The sequence below is a fragment of the Leuciscus leuciscus genome, assembly GCF_965113295.1.
Source record: "Leuciscus leuciscus genome assembly, chromosome: 16".
In the NCBI taxonomy this organism is placed as follows: domain Eukaryota; kingdom Metazoa; phylum Chordata; class Actinopteri; order Cypriniformes; family Leuciscidae; genus Leuciscus; species Leuciscus leuciscus.
In genome coordinates this window covers 16,224,559-16,251,624 of record NC_138740.1, presented here as the reverse complement: position 1 = coordinate 16,251,624, position 27,066 = coordinate 16,224,559, and the positions used below count along the sequence as shown (strand labels likewise).

Below are 27,066 nucleotides of genomic sequence, written 5' to 3'. Positions count from 1 at the left end.
AGAGCAACATTTACCACAAATCACATAAAATGACAAACAATAGAATAAAAGATACAGTACAATACATGTACCTTTGAGATAAAGAAACATTAAACAAAAAAAAACATTGAGGTACAAGACTGTTTAGTTTAGTTAAGCATTAACTTTGTTCATGTTTAATTAAAATTTAATAGAAGGATCATGTGGTTCCTCCATCTGTTATCTACCCTCTGGGTATCTTAATATATTTATAATTTTATATATTTAGATATTATTAATATATTTGGACGTCCCAGTGGTTGATTATTATTATTATTATAGCTTAACTATCTTATCTTGTGTTATATGACGGTCACATTAAAACTCTCCTGGAAACTTTTCACCAAATCTTTATCATTAGGGGAGCGCGGGGCACAACCTAACGCGGGGCTAGTTCCGCACATGCTTGGATGACGAAACTTTGTGTATTTACTAGTTGCCATATCAACACTATATAGAAAAAAAAATTCCGCCAAAATTATTAATTTTTTGGGAAGATATCCATAGACATTTATTAAACCATAGCAAAAGTACATTTCTTAAGTTAATTTTTCATCTCTATTTTTTGTGTTTATTTAAAATAAGACAAATCTGATATTATTTTAATCTCCAAGATGTTATTTAACAGTTGAGATAGTTATTTAATGCTTCGCTAACTAGCAGAAGACACTAGCAGGGTTTAAATCCCAGTTGTGCAGGCGGGGCATGTTGTAACACTGCGTTACAATGTGCCCCTATTAGAAATATGCCATTATATTCTATACTTTTATTCATTTTATTGGGAAAACGTGAGAAAAAGGTGAATAAAGACTGAGAGTCAATGTTCAGAAATGACTCATTATTTATTTGTTTTGAACTATGTTGTATAGCTGTGTTTTCATGTGTTCGTAGTCAAAACTCAAAAATGTGTTTATATTTAATTATAAAAAATTGCCATTATTTTATATGAAAAAGTTTTTTAATTGTATTTTATTTAGAAAATATTTTAGTTTGTTTTGTATATATTTTTTATTAGATCAGATAACATTTTAAGCTGTCATATGTTATGTTTCAATGTGGCCCACACATGTTACAATGTACCCCACCTATGAGGCATGTTGTCACATTTCACTTCCATTCTTTCGGGGTATGTCAAGAAAAAAGTATATACTGTATTAATAAAACAAAAACACATAATTGTACTAGACATGTGGGAAATTAATGTGGGAAAAAATAAATACTCTGAACCATAAGTAGATTTACACAAACTGAGAAAGTCAAAAAGCGTTAGGTTGTGAAATCCTTCACAAAACTATGCATTTTAAACTATTATGCTTAAAACAACATGCCTAAAACTATGAAAATCTAAACAAATACTGAAATGAACATAAACCATTTCCATATTTATTGTGTGAAAATGATTTCTATCAATGTTTTAAAAAAATGATAGCTATACCACAGTTGAGGCATTTTTCCAAGCCACATAAACACTTTTCCTTCTAATAAAGTTAGTGCAATAGGTTACCAAGGAGACCACAGAGCCCCTGAAGCACATTGAGATACATGTGATGTGTGTGTCACGTTGTGTGGCTCGAAGACATTTAATATAATTTTTTATTTATTTATTTATTATATTTATTTATTTTAATAATAATAATCTTCACAAGGAAACATACAGGAGAAAAGAATAACTTAACCTCATAAAATTAAGATGATACCAGACATAGAACTGAACAAAACACAGGGCTTAAATGCGAGAGTGTAATGAAGGATAAAACTGAACAGTTGTGGAAACTGATTAACAATCAGGGAAACTAACTAGAGAACTAAGGCAGGCAAAACAGGAAGAGAACACAGTGAAAAGAAACTAAAACAGACTACACAATACAGTGTGAAGAAAAATCTTCAAATATAAATTTGTGAAATGAGTACTTTAATTTCTTATGAGTACTTAATTTCCGATCAAGCTATAATTTTGTTTAACTGTGTGTTTAGGATACATAAAATGCTAGCTATGAAATCAGGCTTAGCAAGACAAAGGAGTCGGCCATTTTATTCCAAATGTGTTCACAGAATTCTTCTGTGCATGTGTGTCCACTGGTGGACACTGTTAGTGGAAAAATTAAATAAATTAGTTTGAAAAGTGTGTTTTAAGAGTTTATTTTAAGTCCCCAGGGCCAATAGTCCCGATAGTTAAAGGAACATCCATTTATATCAGTAAATTATTATTAGCCTACATATATTATATAATACAGGTCTACTGTTATTAAAGATTAAAGATATTTACTCAAACACTTTATATATAATGCATATAAAAGTGTTTTAATGCATTAATCATGCATTGTAATGCACCTTATAATGAATTTTATGATCTCATGAATAATTATAACCACATCTCTTCGTTGCACTTTTAGAAAGGATAATGCATTAAAACACATGAGAAACAACTAGTTTCAGATGTAGCAAGAAATCTGCAAATACAACAATGCAGTTTAATTTTGTTTACAATTATTTATGAAAAGATATAATGCATTACAACATACATTATGAATACCATTATATTGCATTATAAAGGCTTCAAGCTAAGTGTTATTTCTTATTATTACATGGCTCTGTGGAATACTTCATTCTGATTGGTCAATCACACCATCCAGCGGTAAAATATTCCCAGATAACAACCTCTCAAAGCAGATAACACAGGCTCATCCGGGTCAGCAGCGCTATACATTGCTAGGAAAGTTTTTTTTTTTCATGGAAGTTTTGCATTTGGTGAGCTAATAAATAATAAAAACTCAGTCGAATCAATATTTTGTGCACAGTTATTTAATTATGCCATCCAGTAACGTGGACTCGCTCTCACTTGTTTCATACAAACACAGCTGCTGCCATTTTGTAACTATTGTTTTGTACACTGTTGGATTATAAGATACAAACAGGTACGATTTAAAAAAATAAATCAATATCTCTTATCTCCATAATTATTTATGTGGTGAAATGCTGTGTAATAAGTGGTATGACTGTATACCGTCCGTATCACTTAAATGTATGTCTAGTTTGAACTTGCCGCGCTAGCAACTGCGCTTCGCGTCAGGGTCCTCATCACCCTGTCGGGGGTTATTTTGAGGGAACAACCGGCTTGATGTACAGCCCCACTGCTGCTAAAACTTTGTACAACGGCAAAAATGTGTCATTTAATTGTGTCTCCTGTCAATTAAAAGGAGCAATACAGACCTCAGAAAACATTGGTGCATAGCCTGAAAAATAATATTCCCTCTGCTAAAGTTTCCCTTCATATAGCAGATACAGTTTCACAAAACCTCTCCCTCAGGGAGCACCACTTTAATGCCAAGTGTGACTAATTAAAAAGGAATAGCACGCCTACGCTGCTAGTTGCAAATAGTGAGAGAGGGGTGGATTTTGCTGAGCTCTGATAAGACTGCAAAAAACTTGCAAGAACTTGCATTGTTCCTGACTTCTTTGTAGATTCGGCACATTTTCGCTTTTTACAACTCAATCTGGTTGTCTCTGTTTGAGACATTAGCAGTGCTGTGAGATGACAGGAGACTCTGTCTTGCACTCTCTCTTCAACAAATCACTTAAAGAATGTAAATGTGAGGCATATACAGTGAATAATCCAGTCCTTAAACGTCGAAAATAAAAATGCATCCGGTCATATTTTAATAGACAGAGACCTGGCATACATAATCAAAGTTAATGTGCAATCCAGTTATGATTCAGGAAGTGTTCAGGAAGTGTGTTCATCCCTACACTCGATATCTCAAGGGTGGGGATACACACCAACTATGTGTTGTTTGTTTGGGAGTGCAGCATGCCCAGTCAGCTCTCGAGGCGTTTACCATTAAGAACGCTGCGCTCCCACCGATCGCTCTTTGAGGAGGGCGGTTCAGTTCGCGCTCCCCGCGGCTCGGGTCCTGCTTCTGCTGAGGCAGAGCGGCGACTTCAAACGTGGGGTTTGCAAATGGATCTGACAGTGGGGTTTGAGATCTCAGCCTTCACCTGTCAGATCCAGTGCCTCACTTCAGGGTTTGGAAGCACGGTCTGCGGTTTCTTCCGCCCAGGCTGAGGCCCCGGTACTGCAACTATCCAGTTCTGAGGAACTGGATGTTGTTAGTATCGGTACAGGAGATACTGAAGACTCATCACTTCAGTCTCCTGCATGTGAGGAGCTAGTGAAGATGCTCACTCGTAGAGCATAGAGTGGCCGTCTGATAAACAAGAGTCAAGGCAGAAAAGTAAACTTGATGAACGCTTTCTACCTTCCCATATGCAGCCTCCACACCGGTGTTTGCCGTTTTTTCCAGACTTCAACACCGAGGTGTCGAAGTCCTGGAAAAAGCCGGTTTCATACCATATATTTAGTCCACAAACGTCCACATATTCGAACATACATGGGTGTAAACAGCATGGTTATGGGGCGATGCCTGCGAGCCATCTCTCCCCTGATTCGGCATCGTCTTTTAAAGCACCGGCAGGCCACGGCATGCCTGCACACTATGTCAATCCTGCAGGCATACCAGGCCGACCTATATTAAAAGACATGAGCGAGAGTGAGGAGGTCAGCACATTCACGGCTGAATCTCTCAGGAATGAAGGAGAGAGAAAAGACCTTCCTTCCGGACACCCCGCTTTCCCCTGCTGGCATATTCGGTGACACAGTAAATACGGTCATCGATAGGTTTCAAGAAGAGAAAAAGCAGGCGCGGCGTTCCAGAAGTTCCTGCCACTCCGTGTTCATGTCTCAGGGACTGCTGGGCGGGAGCAGTCCCAGTCGTCGACCAGCTCCTCACACTGGGCGCAGCAAAAGCAGAGTGTCGCGTCTCGCGCTCCCCCAGAAAAAATAATGGGGCGCGGTGCTCTCAGACGAAGTCTTATAAGGGCAAAACGGATCTGAGGACCAGTATTGTTGTGAAGAAGAATTCGTCTAAGAAGAAGTGGCGTCAGGCTTCTGAGGGTAGTCCCCGCCGAGAGAAAACCGAGTTCACCGCATCACACGGTGCCCGTTCTCTCACGGTGCCCTCAGGGGACCGTTCTGCCAACCCTGCCTTTATGCCGGGGTGTAGACGGTCCCAGCGAGCATTTTCCCGAGGGGCGCTCGCTCCCTCCGAGGAGGGGCTTAGAGCAGTCAGACCAGTTGTTCCCTGCCGGTGCGCCATTACAGGGCACTGTGTCTGCTGCTAGACACCCATTAATAACACGTTTCCTTCGTGGCTCTTTGAGGCTGAGGCCAGCAGTCCGCACGAGGGTGCCGACATGGGATTTGGCTGTTGTTTTAGAAGGCCTCTCCCTAACTCCTTCCGAGCCAACTGAAGAAGTTTGTGAGAAATACATTACTCTAAAAACTATATTTCTTCTAGCTATTTCATCTCTCAAAAGAACTGGAGACATTCAAGCACTCTCGGTTTCTCCCTCATGCCTGGAATTTTCACCTGGCATGGTTAAGGCCTTTCTTCATCCTAGGCCAGGCTAAGTTCCTAAGGTCCCTACTAATATTGTTAGACCAATAGTACTGCAGGCTTTCTGTCCTCCTCCTTTTTTGACGTCAGACCAAGAGAAACTAAATCTGCTCTGCCCGGTTAGGGCTCTAGATGCTTATGTCCACAGAGCTGCCCTGTGGAGGAAATCTGAACAACTGTTCAATTGTTTTGGATCACCCAGGAAGGGGTGTCCTGCATCTAAGCACTTGCTTACGAGTCGGCTGGTCAGCCTTCACCTTTGGCTGTACGAGCTCACTTGACTAGGAGTATGGCTGCTTCTAAAGCTTTATTGTCAGGAGTTTCCCTACATGATGTTTGTGATGCAGCAGGCTGGTCCTCACCGCACACATTTGTGAGGTTCTACGATCTTGACTTCAGCTCCACTCCAGGGGCGCAGGTGCTTTCGTCCGAATGTGCGCTCTGACTTCACACGGATGGACATTTGCTCTTATGGTTAATAGAAGATGACGCAGATGGGTCTCGATGTAGTGTTTAAAATGGTTCTAAAGTGTGCATTTCCTGGATCTCCGAATCGTGAGAAACCAACGAGAAAACGTAAAAGTGCCTTACCAATGCAGCAAAATGAATGGCTTACCTTTCACACTTTTCCATCAAATGATCGTTAGCGTCATCTTCTCAGTTCTCGCGCATGTGCCGTGGCGCTCTCATGAACTCACGTCAGAGGCCCACACAGAAGAACATGAACAGTTGAATAAATTGAGCGTAAGCATCAGTTCTGGCAGGCCAGTTAGTCAAGACGCTGCTAACGCTATTGGCCAACAACACGGTCTCATCAGCTGTTCAACTCCCCTCGCTGCTAATGGCTACGCTCAAAACAGGGCGCCCTATTTTAAGCAGATTCAGTTCGCTCCTAACTGCTTGATGCTAGCTTCTCTGCAGCCCGCCACCTCCCCAGATCCTCCTTGTCATGTATGATGTGGCATTTGCTTTTCTGTCATCGTTGCTGCTCTGTTCATAGGGGGAATAGTTCAGCTCTCCCAGTCCTAAACTGTGTGAGCGTTCCCTAATGCTGCTGCTGACTCTCTGCTATTTCATGGTTCATGAAAGGTCAGAGGACTCCCTGAACAGAGCCATACCGCCAAAAATTTAATTCAGAATTATCAACTTGAATTGCAATTTATTCAATAAAAATTTCCTAAATAATTTTTATGTGTCATGTGTGTTCTTGACTTAATGGACCTGACAGAAAGTCATTATTTTTGTGTTTTTTTGCGCAGAAAAAGTATTCTCGTCGCTTGATAAACAAAAGGTTGAGCCACTCACTATTTTAACGATGTCTTTACTAACGTTCCTGGGCCAGCAGATGAAATTACCTTGCAGCCTATGAAGGAGTGATCCAGCTCTCAGATTTCATCAAAAAATATCTTAATTTGAGTTCCAAAAATGAACAAAATTCTTATGGGGTTGGAACAACATGAGGGTGAGTAATTACTGACAGAATTTAAATTTTTGGGTGAACTAACCCTTTAAAAAGAAAAGATGAACATTAGTTCACTAATCATATTGTTTAAATTGTCACTCCCTTAATTATTATAATTATTAATTATTATATTCCCTTTATTATTTTGGAATAAATGTAAAAATGTGTAAAAATGCGAACTTGATTAAATTTATACTTGCTTTTAATAAATAGAACATTACATAGGTAGAGTAAAATACAAAATAGAATTGTATTTGGTCTCTCTTTTTTGTTTATGTTTATTTAACCAGGAAACTTAAGTGTAACGGACAGAATATATATATAAAAAACGTGAGTACTTTGCCCCCTCATTTTAAAACACCACCGCACACCACTGATTCAGGTGTATCTTTTGAACAGTATCTTAAATTTGCAGTTTATTGACCTCGCTGGCACTAGGCCAGACAGTGGAAATGCGACTAATAATTTCTGACTGGCATAACTGAACAAATCAAACAAACGTAAAATGGTAAAAGCGGGGCCCCCTACTGGCCGGGGCCCATGGGCTGAAGCCCATCAAGTCCAATGGTAAGTCCGGCCATGTCTATATGTGTCGTGTTGGGAGAGAGAACGTGTTGAATTAGCCCCAGTATGGACAAACCCATTTAGAGCCCTAGGGGCTAATTCAGATAGGGCAGACCCACTCTTTTGTTCCACAGAAAATATAATGTCAAACAGGTTTGGAGTGACATTAGGCTGAGTAAATGGTCTCACTTTCCTCCATCCAGTCTTTCTATCTCTTCAAATATTGACCAGTCCACTCAGAATTCCACCCTCTCATCAGCACTTGATGTGGACCTCTGCCCTGTAGTCTCAAAGCCATCCTGTCACATTTTTTCCAGCCTTTGGCTTTCTGACATCCTCTATTGTGACAGAACAAAACTACATGGGTGAAAAAAACTATTCGCCTAAAGTGCTACATCCTGTGTAGTGATTTTTTTTTTTTTTTTTTGACAATTGAAGACATCGGGCTCCCATTACACATTCAACATCTTCAATCTGTGCAAACTGTTTTATGCCTTTTCATTCCATCTCTGTTCTTCTCCACCATCTACACTTACCACTGAGTATTTCATGACCCACTTTGAAAACAAAGTGGCCATCTGCAGCTCATTTTCATTCAGGCCTGACACAACCAACCATTTAGAACTTCTGCTGTCCTCGATTGAAATGGTGTGCGATGAGTACAAACTCAACTCTTCACCAAGCACTGCACAGCTACGTGCCCCATTAAAGGGATAGTTCACCCAAAAATGAATAATTGATTTATTCACCCTCAAGCCATCCTAGGTGTATATGACATTCTTCTTTCAGACGAATACAATCAGTGTTATATAAAAAAATGTCCTAGCTCTTCCAAGCTTTATAATGGCAGTGAATGGCCGTTTCTGTTTTGAAGTCCATCAAAGTGCATCCATTCATGATAAAAGTGCTCCACGTGGCCCTGGGGGGTTAATAAAGGCTTTCTGAAGCGAAATGATGCATTCGTGTAAGAAAAATATCCATATTAAAAATGTTATCGACTAAAATAACTAGCTTCCGTATGCATTGATTTACGGCGAAAGAGTAACCTTCGACATGACGCATGGCACATTGACGAATGCGGAAGCGCAGGATAGAGCAAAACAAAACACCACTCACGAATTAGAAGTCTAAAGCGAGAATTTTTATAGAGAAATGTCGGAGGAGCTTGAGTTTGTTGCCCAGCCCTGTTTGTTTGAACTGCGAGAGGCGTCAAAGCTTACGCTACTCCTCACGTCATACATCGTCAAGTGTTACTCTTTTGGCGTAAGTCGACTTGTGCAGACCGTCTGCCTGTTGCTGTATTGCGCCGGGTGTATGAGAGGGCCCTATGTTTGCAACTACGTGCCCCTTTAACCTACTCTTTTCTTAGACATTTTCTGTAATATTTTTCTTTATCATAATCTAGTGGAGATATCCCATCAGACTTAATAATATCAGTCTATTAATATTCTAATAAATAATAATTAGAAATAAATAAACATAAATAATTTAATTCAATAATTAGACAGGAAAGAACTGGCCCTAGTCCTTGTACATTGACCCACGTAATGAAATTCAGACAGAAAAACAGACAAAATAAAACCACTCAAAACAATGTAGTAATTATCAATAATCTTGTGATAAACACAAGCAATGTCTTTCTTTCCATTTATATAAAATTTTGACACCAATTTTTTGACAACACTTTTCCATAATAAAAGTCTTTGAAGGATTCTGTGTTCAATGTACTCTGTGTGGCTTATATTCACTTTCAAAAATTTAGATAATCAAGTTTGTACACAGCAAGGGTTAATTGCATCTTAATAATTAATATATTTAAATATATAATTTGTATGTAAGTCTGAAGTCCTTCAGAAGAACGCACTGCTCCTGTCAGACATGCCACTAAGTGCGCTTGTCAAGCACACAATCGGCTGAGCACAAGGCATTTTCAAGACTGACTTTTATATGGATTTATAATAAATATCTCATCTTTAGTGGTCTTGTGATGACAAAGTAATCTTTTGTAATGTTCTACACATCACATTATGTTGCCTTAACTACTGAAGTGTGCTGAATAGCATCACATTGAATGGGTCAGGTACTTTTTTGTGTCTGATCCAATAATGTCAACTTATCACTTGAAGTTTAATGGTGACTGACTAAGCTTTTCTTCCTCCAAGTAAAGTCTTCCCAAGCCAAATCTCTCCTCTTGGTTGAAGGTCACAAAGCTGTTGCCTTCAGCCCAATTAAGCACTTGTTTTCATCCTAGATGACCATCTCTCCTCTGTAGAACACATTATACGACAGCAGTCTGATCCTGCTGCATCAAGCTCAGCAAAACAAAGAAAACAACAATAACATCAAGATGACTGGCTATTTCCTCGTCAGCCTTAAAGCATCTGTCATAAATCCCCTCAAGCATATCCAACTGGTTCCACTATGCCCCGTTTTTATCTTCAGGGAATTATCTTGTATCATATCAGGACTCCAATGCACACTGGTCCAGTAGGCTGCCAGTATGTACTAGACCAGAACTGGTTCTGGTTGGCCAGATCAGGGGTTTTCAAGCTGTGATATGGGGAACCCTGAGGAACAAACTAGGGGATCAGCAGAAAAGGTCACAGACAAAAGTTAAATAAATAAATAAAACAGAATAGAAATACAATAATTCATAAAAATAAAATAAAAAAATTGAAACTATTACCATTTTACAAGTCGAAAATAAATCACAAATCATTTTATTCTATTGACAGATAAGATGTAGTGCCAAAATAATAAAAAGTAAATATTTTCCTGATATTTTACACATTTAAACTTAAAAAAAATAAATATAATTATAAAAGGGTCTTTATACATGAAAATACATATGTTCCTTTATGTTGTGGAAGGGGGTCCCTCACAAGGAAATCATCATATGGGAATCATGTTAGTAGAACCATCATGAGATTACCTGTACTTTATAACATGCATTTCAGTGATGAATATTTTCCGAAATGTTGGTAAGCCTGTGTCCATATAGCCTCAATTTCCCTGTTCTTAGCTGACAGAAGTTGAACCCAGTGTGACCTTTTCCTGTTGTAGCCCATCCAATTCAAGGTTTAATATGTTCTGCATTTAGAGGTTTTCATATTCATAGCACTATTCTGGTGCGTGTTTATGTCAGTTACTGTCGCCTTCCTGTCTGCTTGAACAAGTCTGGTCATTTTCCTCTGACCTCTCTCATTAATTTGGCCATTTACATCCAGAGAACTGCCGCTCACTAAACTTTTTTTCTGTTTTCTCATAATTTTTTCTAAACTTATCCTGGGAGATTAACCGTTTCTGAGATACTGTAACCCAACCTCTTGATCATGTTTTATGCATTGGGTTACTTACTGCCAATCAATGTGATAAACAAGTTAGGTCAAAAGTAATCTAAAAGTAATCAAAAAAGTATTGCCTAAAAAGTATAATGTAATGGATTATGTTACTAACAACAATTTTTGTCATGTAACTTAATGGACTACAATTTCTAAGTAATCTACCCAGCACAGGTTATTCACTACTGTAACACTTAGATTTAGTTTAGTCATTTTACAATGTTTTTGTTAAGAAAGCATCTAATGAGAGAAGAAAAATGATGTAAGTGTTCTTATTTTATTGAACATATGATTTTATGGTAGTCAACTACTATATTATTTTCAGCCCTAAAAGTATTGTTGGAGCGGTTAACCCAATGAAATGAGAAAACGTAACTTTTTTTACAAGTTGGCGATTTCATATGAATTCATACAATTTATAGAAAAAATAACACGAAGGTCTTTTAAGACTAAGTGGGGCATAAGCAGATCATACGAAAATGTATGAAAGATAATGTAAGAACTCATACGAATTTGCCACCAAATTTGCCAAAACATAATAGTTATTAACTGCCATGAGAGTGTGCTGAAATGGTAGTTTGTGGCACTAGAATAATATAATAAATATTAGAGACTACATTTATATTCTTGAAACATTCTTACCACAGCAATTGCATTTATGATAATTACCTAAGCAATTATCTAACATTTTGGAAATTAGACTATCAGGATGTAGATGTTGATAGCAGTTTAATAAGTCTAGACTGCCTTTTCTGTCTTTTAGAAACATTATACCCTTCCTACAGGCCATTTGCTCCAGAGGTGGCTTGATGAAGATTATTAGACATTAATGAGAGGCTCACTGAGGTACATTCATTAAAGTGGTAGATTTCCGAAGGGGCCTTCATCCCGCCTGATGAGGAGTCATTTTCTGTGCTCCCACCCGATGTAATGTACTCAGCAAGGATGAGCAGAAAGGATTAGCTATAGTCCTTTAATCAAATGAAACCAGGAATCGCAGGAGAAAACAAAAGCCGCGTAAGAGCTTATATGTATAAATCAACACAAGACAATACCGGATGTGGAACAGAACCAAACTTAGGACTTAAATACTATAACAATAAACTGAATAAAACACAGCTGATAATTATAAGTAACCATAAAAACAAACAGGGACATAATCAGAAACCAAGCAAACCGAAACTAAACAGATCCGGGAAACAGGAACTAAGGGAAACAAAACCGAACATCAAAATTAGAGTCCACAACCGTGACACCTGAAACAATACTGCTGCTAATTTATGATTATGCAACTTGTCTTTGAGTTTAAAAAATATTTCAGTCCTTTCAATGTTGTGTACATTGTATACTTGCAATCATGGGTGTCGGAACCATTGTATATGGGTGGGACAAGACCCACCCACTTTTTAAGACCAATGATATTATACCCACTTACTTTTACCGTCTCTAATTCAGCGCATTTGTCTGTTCGCTTTTCAGAGCGCCATCAGTCAAATCCAATTATTAGGGAATTCCCTAATAAATTAAACTCCATTTCCGCTGAATCGCGACATTATATTTCTCAACGAGCCGCAACTGACGAAAGTAACCGCCCGTTGTACCTTTCCAGTCAAATATTGCGTTGCAAACATCAATAACAGCTTTAAATTGTCATTGCTGGCAAATTACCATGGTATTAGCGGGATAATCCACGGATAGCTGTGCATTTAATGCATGACGTGGAGGCAAAGAACCACCCGACGTGAAGTGGAGTTTAGTTTACTTGTTTTAATTAAAAGGCACCAGAATACATGAAATGGTATTTACTCCAGTAACATTTATCTGGGGGAGGACCCACCCACTTTTTTTTTTTTCTTCTGACGCTCATGCTTACAATACAATTAAATGTTTTGTTAGGGTTTTTACTACAAGCGCGGAATTCACTCTTTATCGCTGTAGTTTACATAATCAGTGAATGTTCAGTTTTAGCTCTCTAACTTGAGGAGCAATTATTTGCATGATCTTACCAATGTCAAGTAATCAGCTAATTGCATGTTTTTGTTTTTTTTATTCAAAGATTTAATTAGTATTTTTTTATGATATACAAGCAGCACAGTTTTAATTGGAGCTTTTACTGCTGAGACACTATTATCTATTACCTTCCTCTCGTCTTATTAAAAAAGGTATTACAGTGTACAGTATGATGTCTCTAAGCCCCTTCTCATATACAAACACTCATTCGCCTTCCCCTGTGGGGTTATAATGAAGCTATTCATCTTCTGGTTTGTTTCTCGGAAATATGCCCAGGAATAGATGCAAACATAAACAAAAGCCTGGATTTTAATAAGTCTGGGAATTTCAGTGCTTGCAGCAATAATGTATTTGCATGCGCTGGGTCTAAAAGTACAACAGAGACTGGGCTTCTAAAGTAAAGAACTGCAGTTCCTCAAAGAATTTTGGCCAAAAGAGAGGATAAAAGACACGTCTTCAAAGCTGTGTACCGACAGATCACTTCACAGAGCTGCAAACAGGGCTTTGAATAGGTTTACTTTAATAGGTATTGATGGTTATATTGCATAATGTCCTTCATTCTTTGGTCGCGGCAGCAGAATCATGCCGAATAGAGCAACTAAAAGAACAGCGACTCTTAACATCACAACAACTGTCAATGTTAGTAGAATATTAATACAATTTATGAAAAAAATAAGATTATGGAAATGCAAAGCTTTGATAACTGATCTCTCAATGAAGTGTTTACCCTTTTCAGGCAATTTCATCTAGAAATGTTTTATGATTGTGTCTGAATTTTAATCTGGGATTGGGTGACATCAAAATTAATTACACACTTTAATGATAAATGATGTGCTTTTTGCTAAGTATCTCTCACTCCCCTCTGTCTCGGACACACATGTGATTCATTTAATGGTTCTTTGAGATACTTGCAGTTGCCTTGAAAACTTCCCTGGCACAGACAAGAGCTGAAAACCAAAATGTTATCCAACCGTCCAATCAACCTTGCCTTCGAACACAGATCATTTTAGCATTTTAAAGACTAAGCTGAGGAAAGAAAATGTTAGGAATGCATGTCCTCTGCTAAACGATCAAACGTGCATTAATTTGGATTACATTCCAGGGCAGGATAAAAAGGTGATTGCTAAATTGATCTTTAGAATCAATAGTTATTTCACCAGCTTTGTCTGAAAACAAATGGAATTCAAAAATTGATTGGAAAACATCTGAGCCTGTGCAATCAAACCTTTCAAAGCAGATAGCAACATTATGAATTCACAACTCAAAACCATAATTTACATACCAACTCTCTACCACTTTTCTCTGTTTCTGTTTCTGTTTGTTTATTTATATAGGCCTAGCTGTTAAAACACAACCAAGGTTGAACCAAAGTGCTTTACATACAGATTCCAATAAGGAATAAAAATAACGACATACCTAGACCAGTCAATAAATAACATATAGAATGTCACATCTACTCATTATAGGCTAACGACATCAGATGTGATTTACACAAATGCTTGAAAATCGACAGCGATTTTGCAGATCTAATAGATAGCGGCAGCTCATTCCACTGTCTCGGCCCTGTTACTTTTCTCTGATTTTGAGGAAAATAATAAACGTTTTCTACAGGGAAGACAAGAAAATGATTTCTTTTCTGCAGAGCATGCAGTGTTACATGATCCTTCAGAAATTATTTTAAACAATCATTTCTTATCAATCGATATTATTAAAAAATTTTATGGATACCCTGACACATTTTTGAGGAATCTTTGATGAATGGAAAGTTTAAAAACTATGCTTTTATCTCATGGAACACAAAGGGAATTTTTTCCATATAAAGACTAAAACCCTGTCCTCTCACTCTAAACAAAGACCTGAATGCAATAATTAATATATTATATCTGTCGATTCCATTTTCTTATAACTTTTAACATATAGGTATGTTGAGTTTTTTTATATATTTGGCATGTATTTTGGCTTATTCTTTACTTGCCCAGGGCACCAAATGAGCCAGGAACGCCACTATTGCCCCCCAAACAAAATATGTGCATAATGTCCCTGAACTTGACGCACGTATAAATTCTCCTCCCCCTTCAAGTCAGTCATAATCATTTTAATTTATACTTTACCTTTGCAGTTTATATAAACCACACATCTCACATATTTCAACAGGGTATCTTGCTTTATTATTATTTATCATGAATTTCTTAAATAACAGATCCTTTGAGCGCAGCTGATTACGCTGTGAAGTGACGCTTGCGTGATCAAGTATTCCAATGTAATTCGATTCCTCCGTCCTCATTTTCCTTGCAGCCTTCCCTCGCTTCCTACTGGGGGTGGAGCTGAGATGCAAGGAAATGAAGCGAGGAAAGGAAACGAGGATGCACAAATAAGAATTGAGAAGCACCCCTTGTCTTTTCACAAAATGCCTTATATTTTATTAAGCAACAAGAAATTATGAAAGAGTGTGTTGCCACAAAGCTGATAACTGCATATATCAGAAAAATCTAAAATAAGAACATTGTTTTTGAGATTTCTGGAGGCAGGGACTTCAAAAATAGGATTGGAATTCATTCTGTGTGATTATGAGCTAACTGTCATATGAAAATAGGTTAATTTTATGTGTTGAATAAATATATATGAAAGGTTTATTATGCAATTCCATGTGATGCATCTAAAATATACCTCACTACATTTTTTAGTACAAACATGTCATCTATGATTTATCAGAATATATTATGTGGTAGTTAATTTCGGCATGAAGGCTAAAATATGACGCGTGAACAAATTGTGTTACATAACCCCTAAATATACGAATAAGGCACTGCTTGTCACGTTTTGAGTTTGTTTTTGTTGTGTTTATTGTTTACATTTACATTCATTCATTTAGCAGACTTACAAATGAGAACAATAGAAGCAGTGAAACTAACAGTAGGACAACAATATGTCCTATGCTATGGAGCCAAGTGCTATGACCCTTCTCAGTTTAATCTAACGCAGTACATGTTAATTTATTTTTATTTATTTTATAACAGAATAGAAGAGAAAGTGTTAGTATTACTGGATCAAGTGTTTGTATTTCTGTTTGATTTAGTTTCCTTTTCACGTTCCAGTTTGTCATTGCTTCTAGTTTGTTAATTAGTTATGTTCCCTCAGTTTCACTGCCTTTTTGTTTCTATGGTTACAGGTTTATTTTAGTTAGTTAGTTCAGTTAGTTCCTTGTCTTGCATTGTTTTAAGTCAGTGTGTTAATTGTTGTGTTTCCTCCATGTTATTCTCTGGTTTAATATTTAGATTCTTGTATTAAATACCTATTTCAGTATCTTCATCGTGTTTCATTACAGCCACCGACTGTGACACCATAGCTACAAGAAGTTTTTGTTTTGTGTGTATTGTTGTTATGGACTTTAGAGTAGCTCTGAGGGAATTAATCGAAACAGTGAGCATCAATGAATACATAATTAAACAGATAAATCAAATTTAATTTCATCATCATCTTCTTCCGAGCTCCTCACACTATCTCTAAGGGATCGCCCAGCCACCCTGCGGAGAAAGTTCATTTTGGCCGCCTGTCTCCGGGATCTTGTCCTTTCGGTCATGACCCACAGCTCATGACCATAGGTGAGAGTAGGAACATAGATTGACCGGTAAATCGAGAGCTTCGCCTTGCGGCTCAGCTCTTTCTTCACTACGACAGACCGGTACATTGATCGCATTACTGCAGAAGCTGCACTGATCCGTCTGTCAATCTCCCGTTCCATCCTTCCCTCACTCGTGAACAAGACCCCAAGATACGTGAACTCCTCCACTTGAGGCAGGAACTCTCCACCAACCTGAAGCGGGCAATAAAAGTTTATTTGAAAGTCAATTTAGTCTGTTTATTTTGTAGAAGCCACTTTTTTTTTCTTCATATCATTAAGCCTGCTAATGGATCGTCTCTAGATGGATACCTGTGTTCAGATAAGCAGATGGTTTCACACCTGGTGAGGGTATCTTGCTACTTTTCAAATGAGGCTTGTAATGGGGAGCATGACCTCTGCACCTCATGAAATTTCCAGCCAGACAAATATTCAATACAGTAACACTTCCTTTGACTCTGAGTCCAGTGATGGCGATATTTGAACCTTCATTTTTATCTGACCTCTTCAGTGCTGTTATGCTTTCTTTCCAGTCCTTTAACCGCCCAGATTAAATTTTTTTCTCAAGGACTCTCATGAGCGCCTGCAGCAGAGGGCTTTTAGATCCAAGAGGATAACATTATCAGATCCCCTTTGACCGTGTAGCACAATCTACACTCGGCCTCAGTCCAATACTTCTGGAGAAAAACAAGAGCAAAACTACAACAAAAATACTAGTCAGAAAAAGGCAATGTGACAGAAAACAACAGCTCATTTTGTAAAACATGCTGTAAGCTTACATGTTTTACTCTCTGTCTTGATGTTACATAAATGAGTGTTAAACTCATTTATATTTAATAACCACACATCCTGCCTGTTTTAATTACCAAACATTTTTTAATTTCTCCGGTATTATTAAGAAACACATTTACTGAATGTTTTGTGTTCCTACTTTTTCCCAGTTGAGGTGATGATTGTCTTAGTGATAGAATAAAGGTTTATTAAATTATGTGCCCAACATTAGCACTTGATAATAAAGGCATCAGCCACATCATAATATTAAACTAAAAAGATTGTGCTTTACAACAGAAGCGTTATGCCCAATTCAAGCTGAGTATAAGAAGTTACCGGAGTAACAAGGTAACGTGTGATAGTATTGCTTTTATTATGCATTTCAATAATAAAAAAATACTTACATTTTAGACGTAACATTTCCAGTTACTTTGTCTGTTTTTGCCCCACCAACACAAGTAGTTCCAAACAAAGCCAAAGTTTAAGTGTTGCAACACACATCAGATGTTGTTTTGTTCCTGAATTATTGAGTGCTTTTGAACAAATCATTTGAGTACATAGTTCAATGACTCATTAATAAAGACCATTTAGTTCCTGAATGAATCATCGTTTTTTTAATTTATCAACTCTTAAACACCGCCACTTGTCGCCACCTACTGGTGCAACCATGTAACTGTCACTGTCACTGAAAAATACCTACCACTAATGCACAGACTGACAATTTGGGACAATTGCACAACACCATTCTCAACTAAAGAACTTCAAAGTTAATTTTTGTTCCAAATTTTTTTAAACGGTCTCCGTGTAAACATCAAAAATGCGAATCTCTGAAACCTATGACGTCATGCACATGCGTATTACATGTTCAATCTATGGTGTGGGCCTGGTAGCAGTTGTTTTCGCGGATCCGTGTAAACAGTGATCATTTTGACAATGGTGTCGTCTGTATGCGGAAAACTTAAAGGGAAAACTTATATCGTCTTATATCGTCTTATATCGCATATCGTTATCGTGTAAACGTACCCTTAAACAAGCAAAGGAGCAGTGTTAGGGGTAATGCATTACAAGTGATGCAAGTTACACAATCAGATTACTTTAAAGTAACTATAAAGTTATGCATTACTTCTAAATTTACAACAAAATATCTGAGTTACTTTTTCAAATAAGTAACGCAATTTACTTTGTTTTCCTATTTATTGACTGACACCTCTCCTTTCCACATGTTGAGAGCATGCATTTACACAACCCTCTTGCACAAGAACAGATTCAGTATTCCTCAAAATGGATAAAAACAGTTAAATGTAAACTCTGAAGAATATTATGAAAACCTGCAATTATTAAATATAAGTTAAATAACAAAACTATGCCTTGTTTTTAATCTCACTTTATTAGCCAATGTCTTTGCTGCTGACCTTCGATCATCCAATTGAATCATAATACTAATCAAAAATGACTATAGATAAACATCACATTTGTTGCATGTGTTGAAAAATTTGCAAAAAGTAAAAAAGATTCTGAGTTGGACTGCTATAACATTACTCTTGGAATGCTGATTTGAATGTTTTTGAACTAACTGTTGTAGATATTTCTACACTGCTAAACTGTCACAGCTGTAACGTCCCAAAAAAAATCTGATCATTGTATTACAACTTACAATCAACAACTCTCATCAGGTTGTCACGAGCTTGCCATGATTCATCTTAAAGGCCGTTTTCATTCAGTCATTCCAAGAGTGTTTATTCAAGTTCTAACACCTGTTCCTTCCAAATAACAGGCACTTCAAACTATGTTTATTCCATGTACTCCTGCCAAGTTTCTTCTTTCTCAAGCTTTGATTGTGACTTTCAAGCATCTTTTGTTGTTCCTACTACAGGAGTTCCTCGAGGCTCGTTGTTGAGCCCTTTTACTTTTTTCCTTGATGGTCAATACTTTTATTTCTCTCACAGCTTTTAACCACGACGGAATTCTTTTTTTTTTTTTAAGTAAAACCTGTCTACAATAGTCAGAACTTTGACTGAAGTAATAGTTCATTATTTTTTTCTTTAATTCATACATTACTTGTTTTTGACCTTATGTTGGCTACAAGATGAAAGTCTATCTCCCACTGGGCTAAAGCTCTAAAACTGAATTAATTTCACTAAACATCTTCTCCTTATTAAAATGCATCATACAGAGCCAATGGCAGAATTTGCACAACAAATCCAGAGAACAGCTCTCCTCTGCTGTTAGCATTTTTTAACTATATTGACTAACTATAAACCACAGGACAAGGGCAGATCTTGACATTGAATCAACACAGCAAACTGAAATTTGTATTTCAGATGTGAGGACATAGCCTATCCTTAAAACATAAAAAATATACAACACACCAGCAACAGGCAGAAACTGAGCTATTTGGCATTAAGTAATATAATAGAGAGATGTAGTCTGGCAGAATACTAGAACCACAAAGGATTTGAAGACTCTCTATCTGTATAATGTCTATACAGTTTAATCTCTATAATGTTTATATCTCTATCTCTACAGTGTTTGACCTCTCTGTCTTGGACTATATCTGACTTTGTTTCTTGCACTTTATTTCAAGCTTTCTGTTTTTCTCCGCCCCTGTCTTTAGCTTCTTCTTTTTTTTCGGCAGACTTGTCCTTGCTTTTATATTTACCTGCTGTCTACCACATGCAGTTCTGACACAAAGGATCAGTCTCTGATCAGACAGATAGAAGTCTGGATGTGCTGCTTGTCTGGAGCCTGCAGTGGACAGGGGTGACTAAATCTATATCACTAGGCTATATCAGTAACACTCAGCCCTGCTGGTGCTCTGAGAAACCAGCTGCCAGTGAGGGCTTCTCATAAACTGATGCCCTAAGGCTTCAAATGAGAACCAAGAAATGTAATCCTACAAAAAAATTAGACCGTTAACAGCCCATGCGGTGTACAGAATTTTGTGAGTTAAAGGGTTAATTCACCCAGAAATGAAAATTCTCTCATTAATTACTCACCCTCATGTCGTTCCAAACCCGTAAGACTTTCATTCATCTTCAGAACACACATGAAGATCTTTTTGATGAAATCTGAGAGCTTTCTATCACTCCATTGACAGCTGCGCAACTACCAATTTAATGCTTCAAAAAGTTAATAAAGAGATAAAAACCTAATCCATATGAATCGAGCGGTTTAGTCCAAATTTTCTGAACAGACTCGATTGCTTTATTTGATGAACAGATTGAATTTAGTTTTTTTTTAGGCTTTTATTCACATTTAAACTTTGATCAGCGAACATAAACAGAAGCTCAACCGAACCTGCTTGACACACAAGAACAAACCTCATCAGTTCTTGAAGAAGCTCAAACAAGATGTGTGACACATGAGAATGAACCTCTGGTTCCCGCTGAAGCTCAAACATGCTGCGTAACACGAGAATGAACCTCATTGGTTCTTGCAGAAACTCAAACATGATGCTTAACACGAGAATGAACCTCATTGGTTCCTGCTGAAGCTCAAACATGATGCTTAACATGAGAATGAACCTCATTGGTTCTTGCAGAAGCTCAAACATGCTGCGTAACACGAGAATGAACCTCATTGGTTCTTGCAGAAGCTCAAACATGATGCTTAACACGAGAATGAACCTCATTGGTTCCTGCTGAAGCTCAAACATGATGCTTAACACGAGAATGAACCTCATTGGTTCTTGCAGAAGCTCAAACATGCGATGTAACACGAGAATGAACCTCATTGGTTCCTGCTGAAGCTCAAATATGATGCTTAACATGAGAATGAACCTCATTGGTTCCTGCTGAAGCTCAAACATGCTGTGTAACACGAGAGCTGAAGCTCAAACGTGCTGCATAACACACGAGAATGAACATCATTGGTTCCTGCTGAAGCTCAACCGTGCTGCGTAACACAAGAATGAACCTCATTGGTTCCTGCTGAAGCTCAAACGTGCTTCATAACACATGAGAATGAACCTCATTGGTTCTTGCAGAAGCTCAAACGTGCTGCGTGACACAAGAATGAACCTCATTGGTTCTTGCAGAAGCTCAAACGTGCTGCGTGACACAAGAATGAACCTCATTGGTTCTTGCAGAAGCTCAAACGTGCTGCGTGACACAAGAATGAACCTAGTTGGTTCCTGCTGAAGCTCAAACGTGCGTGAGCACAGCCCACCAAAAATGAAAATTCTGTCAGTAATTAGGGGTGGTGGTGGCGCAATGGATAAGACACATGCCTTTGGTGTGAGAGACCCGGGTTCGAATCCACTGTGAGACACCAATGTGTCCCTGAGCAAGACACTTAACCCCTAGTTGCTCCAGAGGCGTGCGACCTCTGACATATATAGCAATTGTAAGTCGCTTCGGATATAAGCGTCAGCTAAATGAATAAATGTAAATGTAAATGTAATTACTCACCCTCATGTTGTTCCAACCCCGTAAGACCTTCGTTCATCTTCGGAACACAAATTAAGATATTTTTGATTAAATCTGAGAGCTGTCTCACTCCTCCATAGGCTTCTATAACTTGCTGGCCCAGAAAATACATTAAAGAGATCGTTAATATAGTTTTTTCACGTAGTGTAACTGCGTAGCGCTTCTGTGTTGCACGTCACACACATGACCAGCGTCGGCCAATAGTGAGCCTACGTGTGACGTACAACACAGACGCGCTACGCTAAAACACTACGTGAACTCACTCGAGGCCCAGAGAGAAGGAAATGAATAGTGGAATAAAGTCGTTATTTTTGTTGTTTTTTGCGCACAAAAAGTATTCTCGTCACTTTATAAACTTAAGATTGAGCCACTGTAGTCACTTGGACTATATTAACGATCTCTTTAATGCATTTTCTGGGCCAGCAAGTTACAGTGTCTTAGAAGCCTATGGAGGAGTGAGCCAGCTCTCAGATTTAATCAAAAAAATATCTTAATTTGTGTTCCGAAGATGAACGAAGGTCTTACGGGGTTGGAACAACATGAGGGTGAGTAACTACTGACAGAATTTTCATTTTTGGGTGAACTAACCCTTTAAATTTTGCTCTTGTTTCTCACACAAAGCTACTGTCTAAGCCTATATTTGTAACATTTATGGGACTTTCATTGTGAAATTTGTTTAAATGTGAATGTACATCTGTTGCTTTTTTATACTGTTGTGCAGTTGTTAGGGTTATGAATTTAACGGACAGAAATGTTTCTGTTATTTAAACACCTGACAGAAATCACCAGACTTTGATTACATTTGTACGACCATTTTCCCAGTCTGTGCAACTGTGAAATTGAAAAATTTTAATTTTATATGATGTGCTGCCATTTACTTTTGCACATGGAAAATGACAAAGCCATAGACTCCAGAGGCGGAAAAAACAGCATGACTAATTTACTTGCAGAATCCGCTGGACAGCGCAGGGCAGGCCGCTTTCGACCGCATGACCCAGTCCAATTTGTACAGAGCTATGCGAAATGTGTTGTGAGCTTACATTGGAACCCCAAATGACTCTGTGCTTAAGGTGGTTGATTTCATATTAAACTTGACATTCACTGGTGTGGAAAAACATACTTAAGGACTAGCAAAAAAAATTGAAAAAGTTTCGACGTTACTTTAATCCATAAAATGCCATTATTTTGCTGTAGCAACAACAATGGTATTTTGGCGGAGACGTTGCACATTCAAAGTAAATATCATTATATTGTTCATATTTTATATAAAAGAAGTGAGGAAATACAATGTATTTTTATTATACCATATTACAATATACAGTCTCAGAACCATATTAGATGTCAGAAGAGATTTTTTTAATTGCGCATGCTTATTTCCCCTATTTTTCCGTTAGATTACAATTACCGTCATCTAACACATAAGGTTATTTTTAAATAGTAAATATTTAATAAGCAAATCTCAATCTATTATCCATTTGTCATACTGTACATTATAATGTTGTGATGCCTAAATTCACTTGAAGCACTTAAAATTAGTCATTTGAAATATTTATTTAGGTTTGTTTGATTTTTTTTTAGATATATAGAAAATAGCATAGAATTGTAATATTGGACATTTATTGGTTGTCAGCCATAACATAACGTCGCTGTAATGTTGGTTTAACACCTGAACATCAAGAATAGATGTAAAGTAAACTTTGCATGAAAAAAAAACTGTGTTTTACTTTCAGAAAGGCGACACCCATTCTGGAAAAGGGTAAGAATCTCCTATTAATTAACCACATGATAATGATTATCCATATTCAGATTGCTTTTGTTTTACAGCATCACAAGGATTTCTGTCAATGCTTCTCTCACAAAACAGTACAAAAACATCAGACCGCACAGCTGTCCAATCCAGTGTCCGTGGCTGAGCCAGTGCAACCATAACCAGAGAAACAAGAGCATCACTCACAGGGCACAACAGTGCCTTTGTGTTTGTAATTACTGTATGTCTGATCAGACATGTACTGAGTGAGGCTCAATAAGACAGAGACACGGGTTAATTGAGGCTATTGAAACACATCAGATGAGACAGCGAGGGCTGTTTGATGTACTTGAAGCACACATTTTGAGACAAAGTATCGCATAGTTAGCTGAGGGAAACTGGATTGAAATTTCCTTTGCTTTGCACTCTGCTGTCAATCAAATCAAGCAACATTACATGACCTCAGAATGTCATTAGCAATAATTGTCCCTAAATACATCGAGATTTCCTGATTTCTCATTTGTATATTAGATGGATTAAAAAATATAGCGTGTATGGGGCCATACACTTTTCTTTGTGAAATTATGGCCACACAAATTTGGGTTTAATAACATCTATACTTTACTGTGGTGGAATTTAATGAACACATTTTCATGGTAACCATATGAACAGCGTTGTATTTATGTCATTGAATGGGTAAAAGTATAAAATGAAAAACTGAATGAAAAAGCATTGTCCATGTGACACATGGTCTTTAAAAACAGGTACATGCGTACTATTTGGGAAACTTTTTTTGTGGAAGAATGTGAAAAATGTCCACAAATAAGTATTTGCACATTGTAAAACGATTCTATTAATGTTACAGTAAACAAAAAAACACAGGCAGATAACCAAAAAAATATTAATAATCAGACTATTAAAATCTGCTTTGTATCTTAAAATGTACTGATGACTACCAGAATAATACAGAAGGTGCACTAAAAAAGGGCACATAATCTTGCACACAAAGATAATGAAAAAATAATGCAAAAACGGAAGAAAAAAATATATATATATTATCAGATAATTTTTTACTGTTTTTTTAAGTTTATGTAACAACATCTTTGTTGTTTTGAATATAATGTGTCACTATAAATGATGTGGTAATTCGTAATATTTCCATAACATATCCATAAACATCAATTTCTACACTGTTTTAAAATAATATTAAATCTATTTTTCTGTTAATATAATAACATGTTCCATACCATATAAACTTGCAGTTTTCACTGTATCATTTTTATATTAGTTTTACAGTTAAATTGCTGTTATTTATTTACAGTGCATACGTATTCTTTTTATAAAAAAAAATAAAAAAAGCCATTTATGATATCCTGTAAATGATATTAAGGCTGTAAATACTCAATGACAGTGTCAGTGTGTGGACCATGGCATATTAAAAAGAAAAGGAAAAACATGATATTTCACTCCTCACTCGAGACAGAGCCGTAACCACATCACACCCATGATACATTAACATTTCAATGGATACTCATAAACTTTTGAGAAGCTTCATTTGGTAGCTTATGTCTCCAAATGATAGCTAGACAGTGGGCGTGAGCAGATTCACCGGAAACATGCACACGTATCAGAATAATGTGAAAAATAGCATAATAATAATGTGAAGAAAGCATTAGTCACATAAACTAATTCATTTCATTATAAACAGTCAATAACCTGAATACATTTAGCTTTCATTACAAATACCCTAAATCATATTTACAAATAAATCACATGTGTAACAATGCCTGAACACTTAATTTTGGCTGTTATTCACTGAGATGTCATAAATGTCCAGATGTGTCAGTGAGTCAAAGAGCGCGTGCTGGCTCATCGATGACCGTCTGAGATGACAAGCATTTCAACAGAAGGCTAATTTCCTATCCGCGTCGCGGAGGCATTCGCACGAGAAGATGAATGAACTTACCTCGCGTTTCTTTTGCCATCCTGCCCCTCTAAGCGTGTGTGGTAGTTTTGAGTCAATTCCTCTTTCTCAAACCGACAGTCTACGCATATTCTCGGGGACCTCTACCTGCTCGCACAGGTGACCTAACATTAGTTACCAGCTACACCGAATAAATGCCAATAAAGTGCAGTCCATTGTTCTAACTGGACGCTCCTATCAGTCTCCGATGTCAGAATTAAATCTCCAGAATCGCGCCAAAAGTGATAGAGCTGAGAACTACTATGACGCATCAATCGGAAAGTAGCCTATCCTGTCACACGAACGCATCTCTGACGAGTGTGTACGAGCCTCGCATTATGAGCATCATGAATGATGCTGTCTGGGAAGGGATCTGCCGTATGTGCGTGTATGTTCACTGTGCATGTTATTATTAAGGGGGGAAGCAGTCCGCACGGATTCCTGGATGCTCTTGCCAGTTAATTATTAATCACTTAAAGGCTTCATAAGTTCCCTAAAATCATCTCACGAAACCCCCAGCGTCTCAAGCCAGCTGTGTGAAATCTAATTAGACTAACTGGGACATCAGGGAACACATTCGCATAGAATTGTTCAAATAAATATACAATGTGCAAATTATGCCATGATTTTCAGGAGGGACCTAAACGTCAGTTAACCTAGCCTATCTAAATGTTAAACACTAAAGTCTTTGTCATAGACTTGACCAATCTATAATAAGTCAAGGAACACATTTTTTTTTAAGAAAGACATGAGAGTTTGAAACAATACTAACTAACAAAATTATGAAAACCCTTTCTGTTTTTATGTTGTTTATGTCTAAGGTGTTTTAATAGACTATGCTTTGTTTAAGACAGACCAGTGTAAATTCATAAGTCAACACCATTGCTGAGTATTTTCTCCTTAAAACTGCAATGAACCAAAAGACAGTCTCAAAAACGCAGTTTGAAATCGGTGGTGTTTCTGACGTCACAAACTACCTTGTAACCAATCCCGTCACGAGGGGGGCGGGCTTTAGCAGATAATTAACTAAAGCAGGAGAGTCTCAAGAGAAGCCAGGTTATCCTGGTATATTTTTCTGTTGATATGAAAAATTGGGTACATTTAGCAATATAGCAAGTGAATTATGTATTGATGGACATTACTGTTATGATGAAATATGCCTTTCTCCACTGACATTCTAAGTTGTTCAAAGCGTTTCTAAGGATGCTGATTTTAAAAGGGCTGTCAGACTCTGAGATGGCGAATGGGAACATATGGTTCATGTAACATTAGCAACATATTATTAGCTGTTTGATAAAGTAGTCAAGCAAAAGGCTAATCATATTAATTACCGCTATGTGTCCGACGTTGAAGAGAGCGATACATAAAACTCATTATCATACATCGACTTGTGGAGGAGCCTATGAGTGAGTGGAGGTGGGGCTTAGTTACATACAAGCTATTTTTAAGGCATGAATAAAATAATTTCACTGAAAAAAAAAAACGTGTAAATATGCCATTTTGGTGATCAAAATGAGTTTTAAGGGATAAAATGATTGACTATAGAAGGGCTTAAGGTTTTCTCATACATTTTATATTCTTCCATGCATGTTCTTGTGTTTCTGAAGAACTACAGTAAGTGGCTCTTTTAGCACTATTTTTCAGCACATAAATGTACAGCAGTGGCACGACAAGAGAGAAAATGCAAGAAA

At 37.4% G+C, this 27,066-nt stretch overlaps 1 protein-coding gene across 3 annotated transcripts in view; it reads right to left on the bottom strand.

Annotated features, from left to right (window-relative positions):
• plrdgb (PITP-less RdgB-like protein) overlaps nucleotides 1–25,662 on the bottom strand; it is a 115,311-nt gene extending 89,649 nt beyond the window's left edge. For all 3 annotated transcript variants that reach the window (XR_014198630.1, XM_082140678.1, XM_082140679.1), the window contains exon 1: nucleotides 25,379–25,662. Coding sequence is in view for 2 of the 3 variants with exons in the window: in XM_082140678.1 (XP_081996804.1) it covers nucleotides 25,379–25,397 (19 nt within the window). In the remaining variant the exon portion in view is untranslated. The remainder of the gene's footprint in view (nucleotides 1–25,378) is intronic.
• Between the last annotated feature and the right edge of the window lie 1,404 nt (nucleotides 25,663–27,066).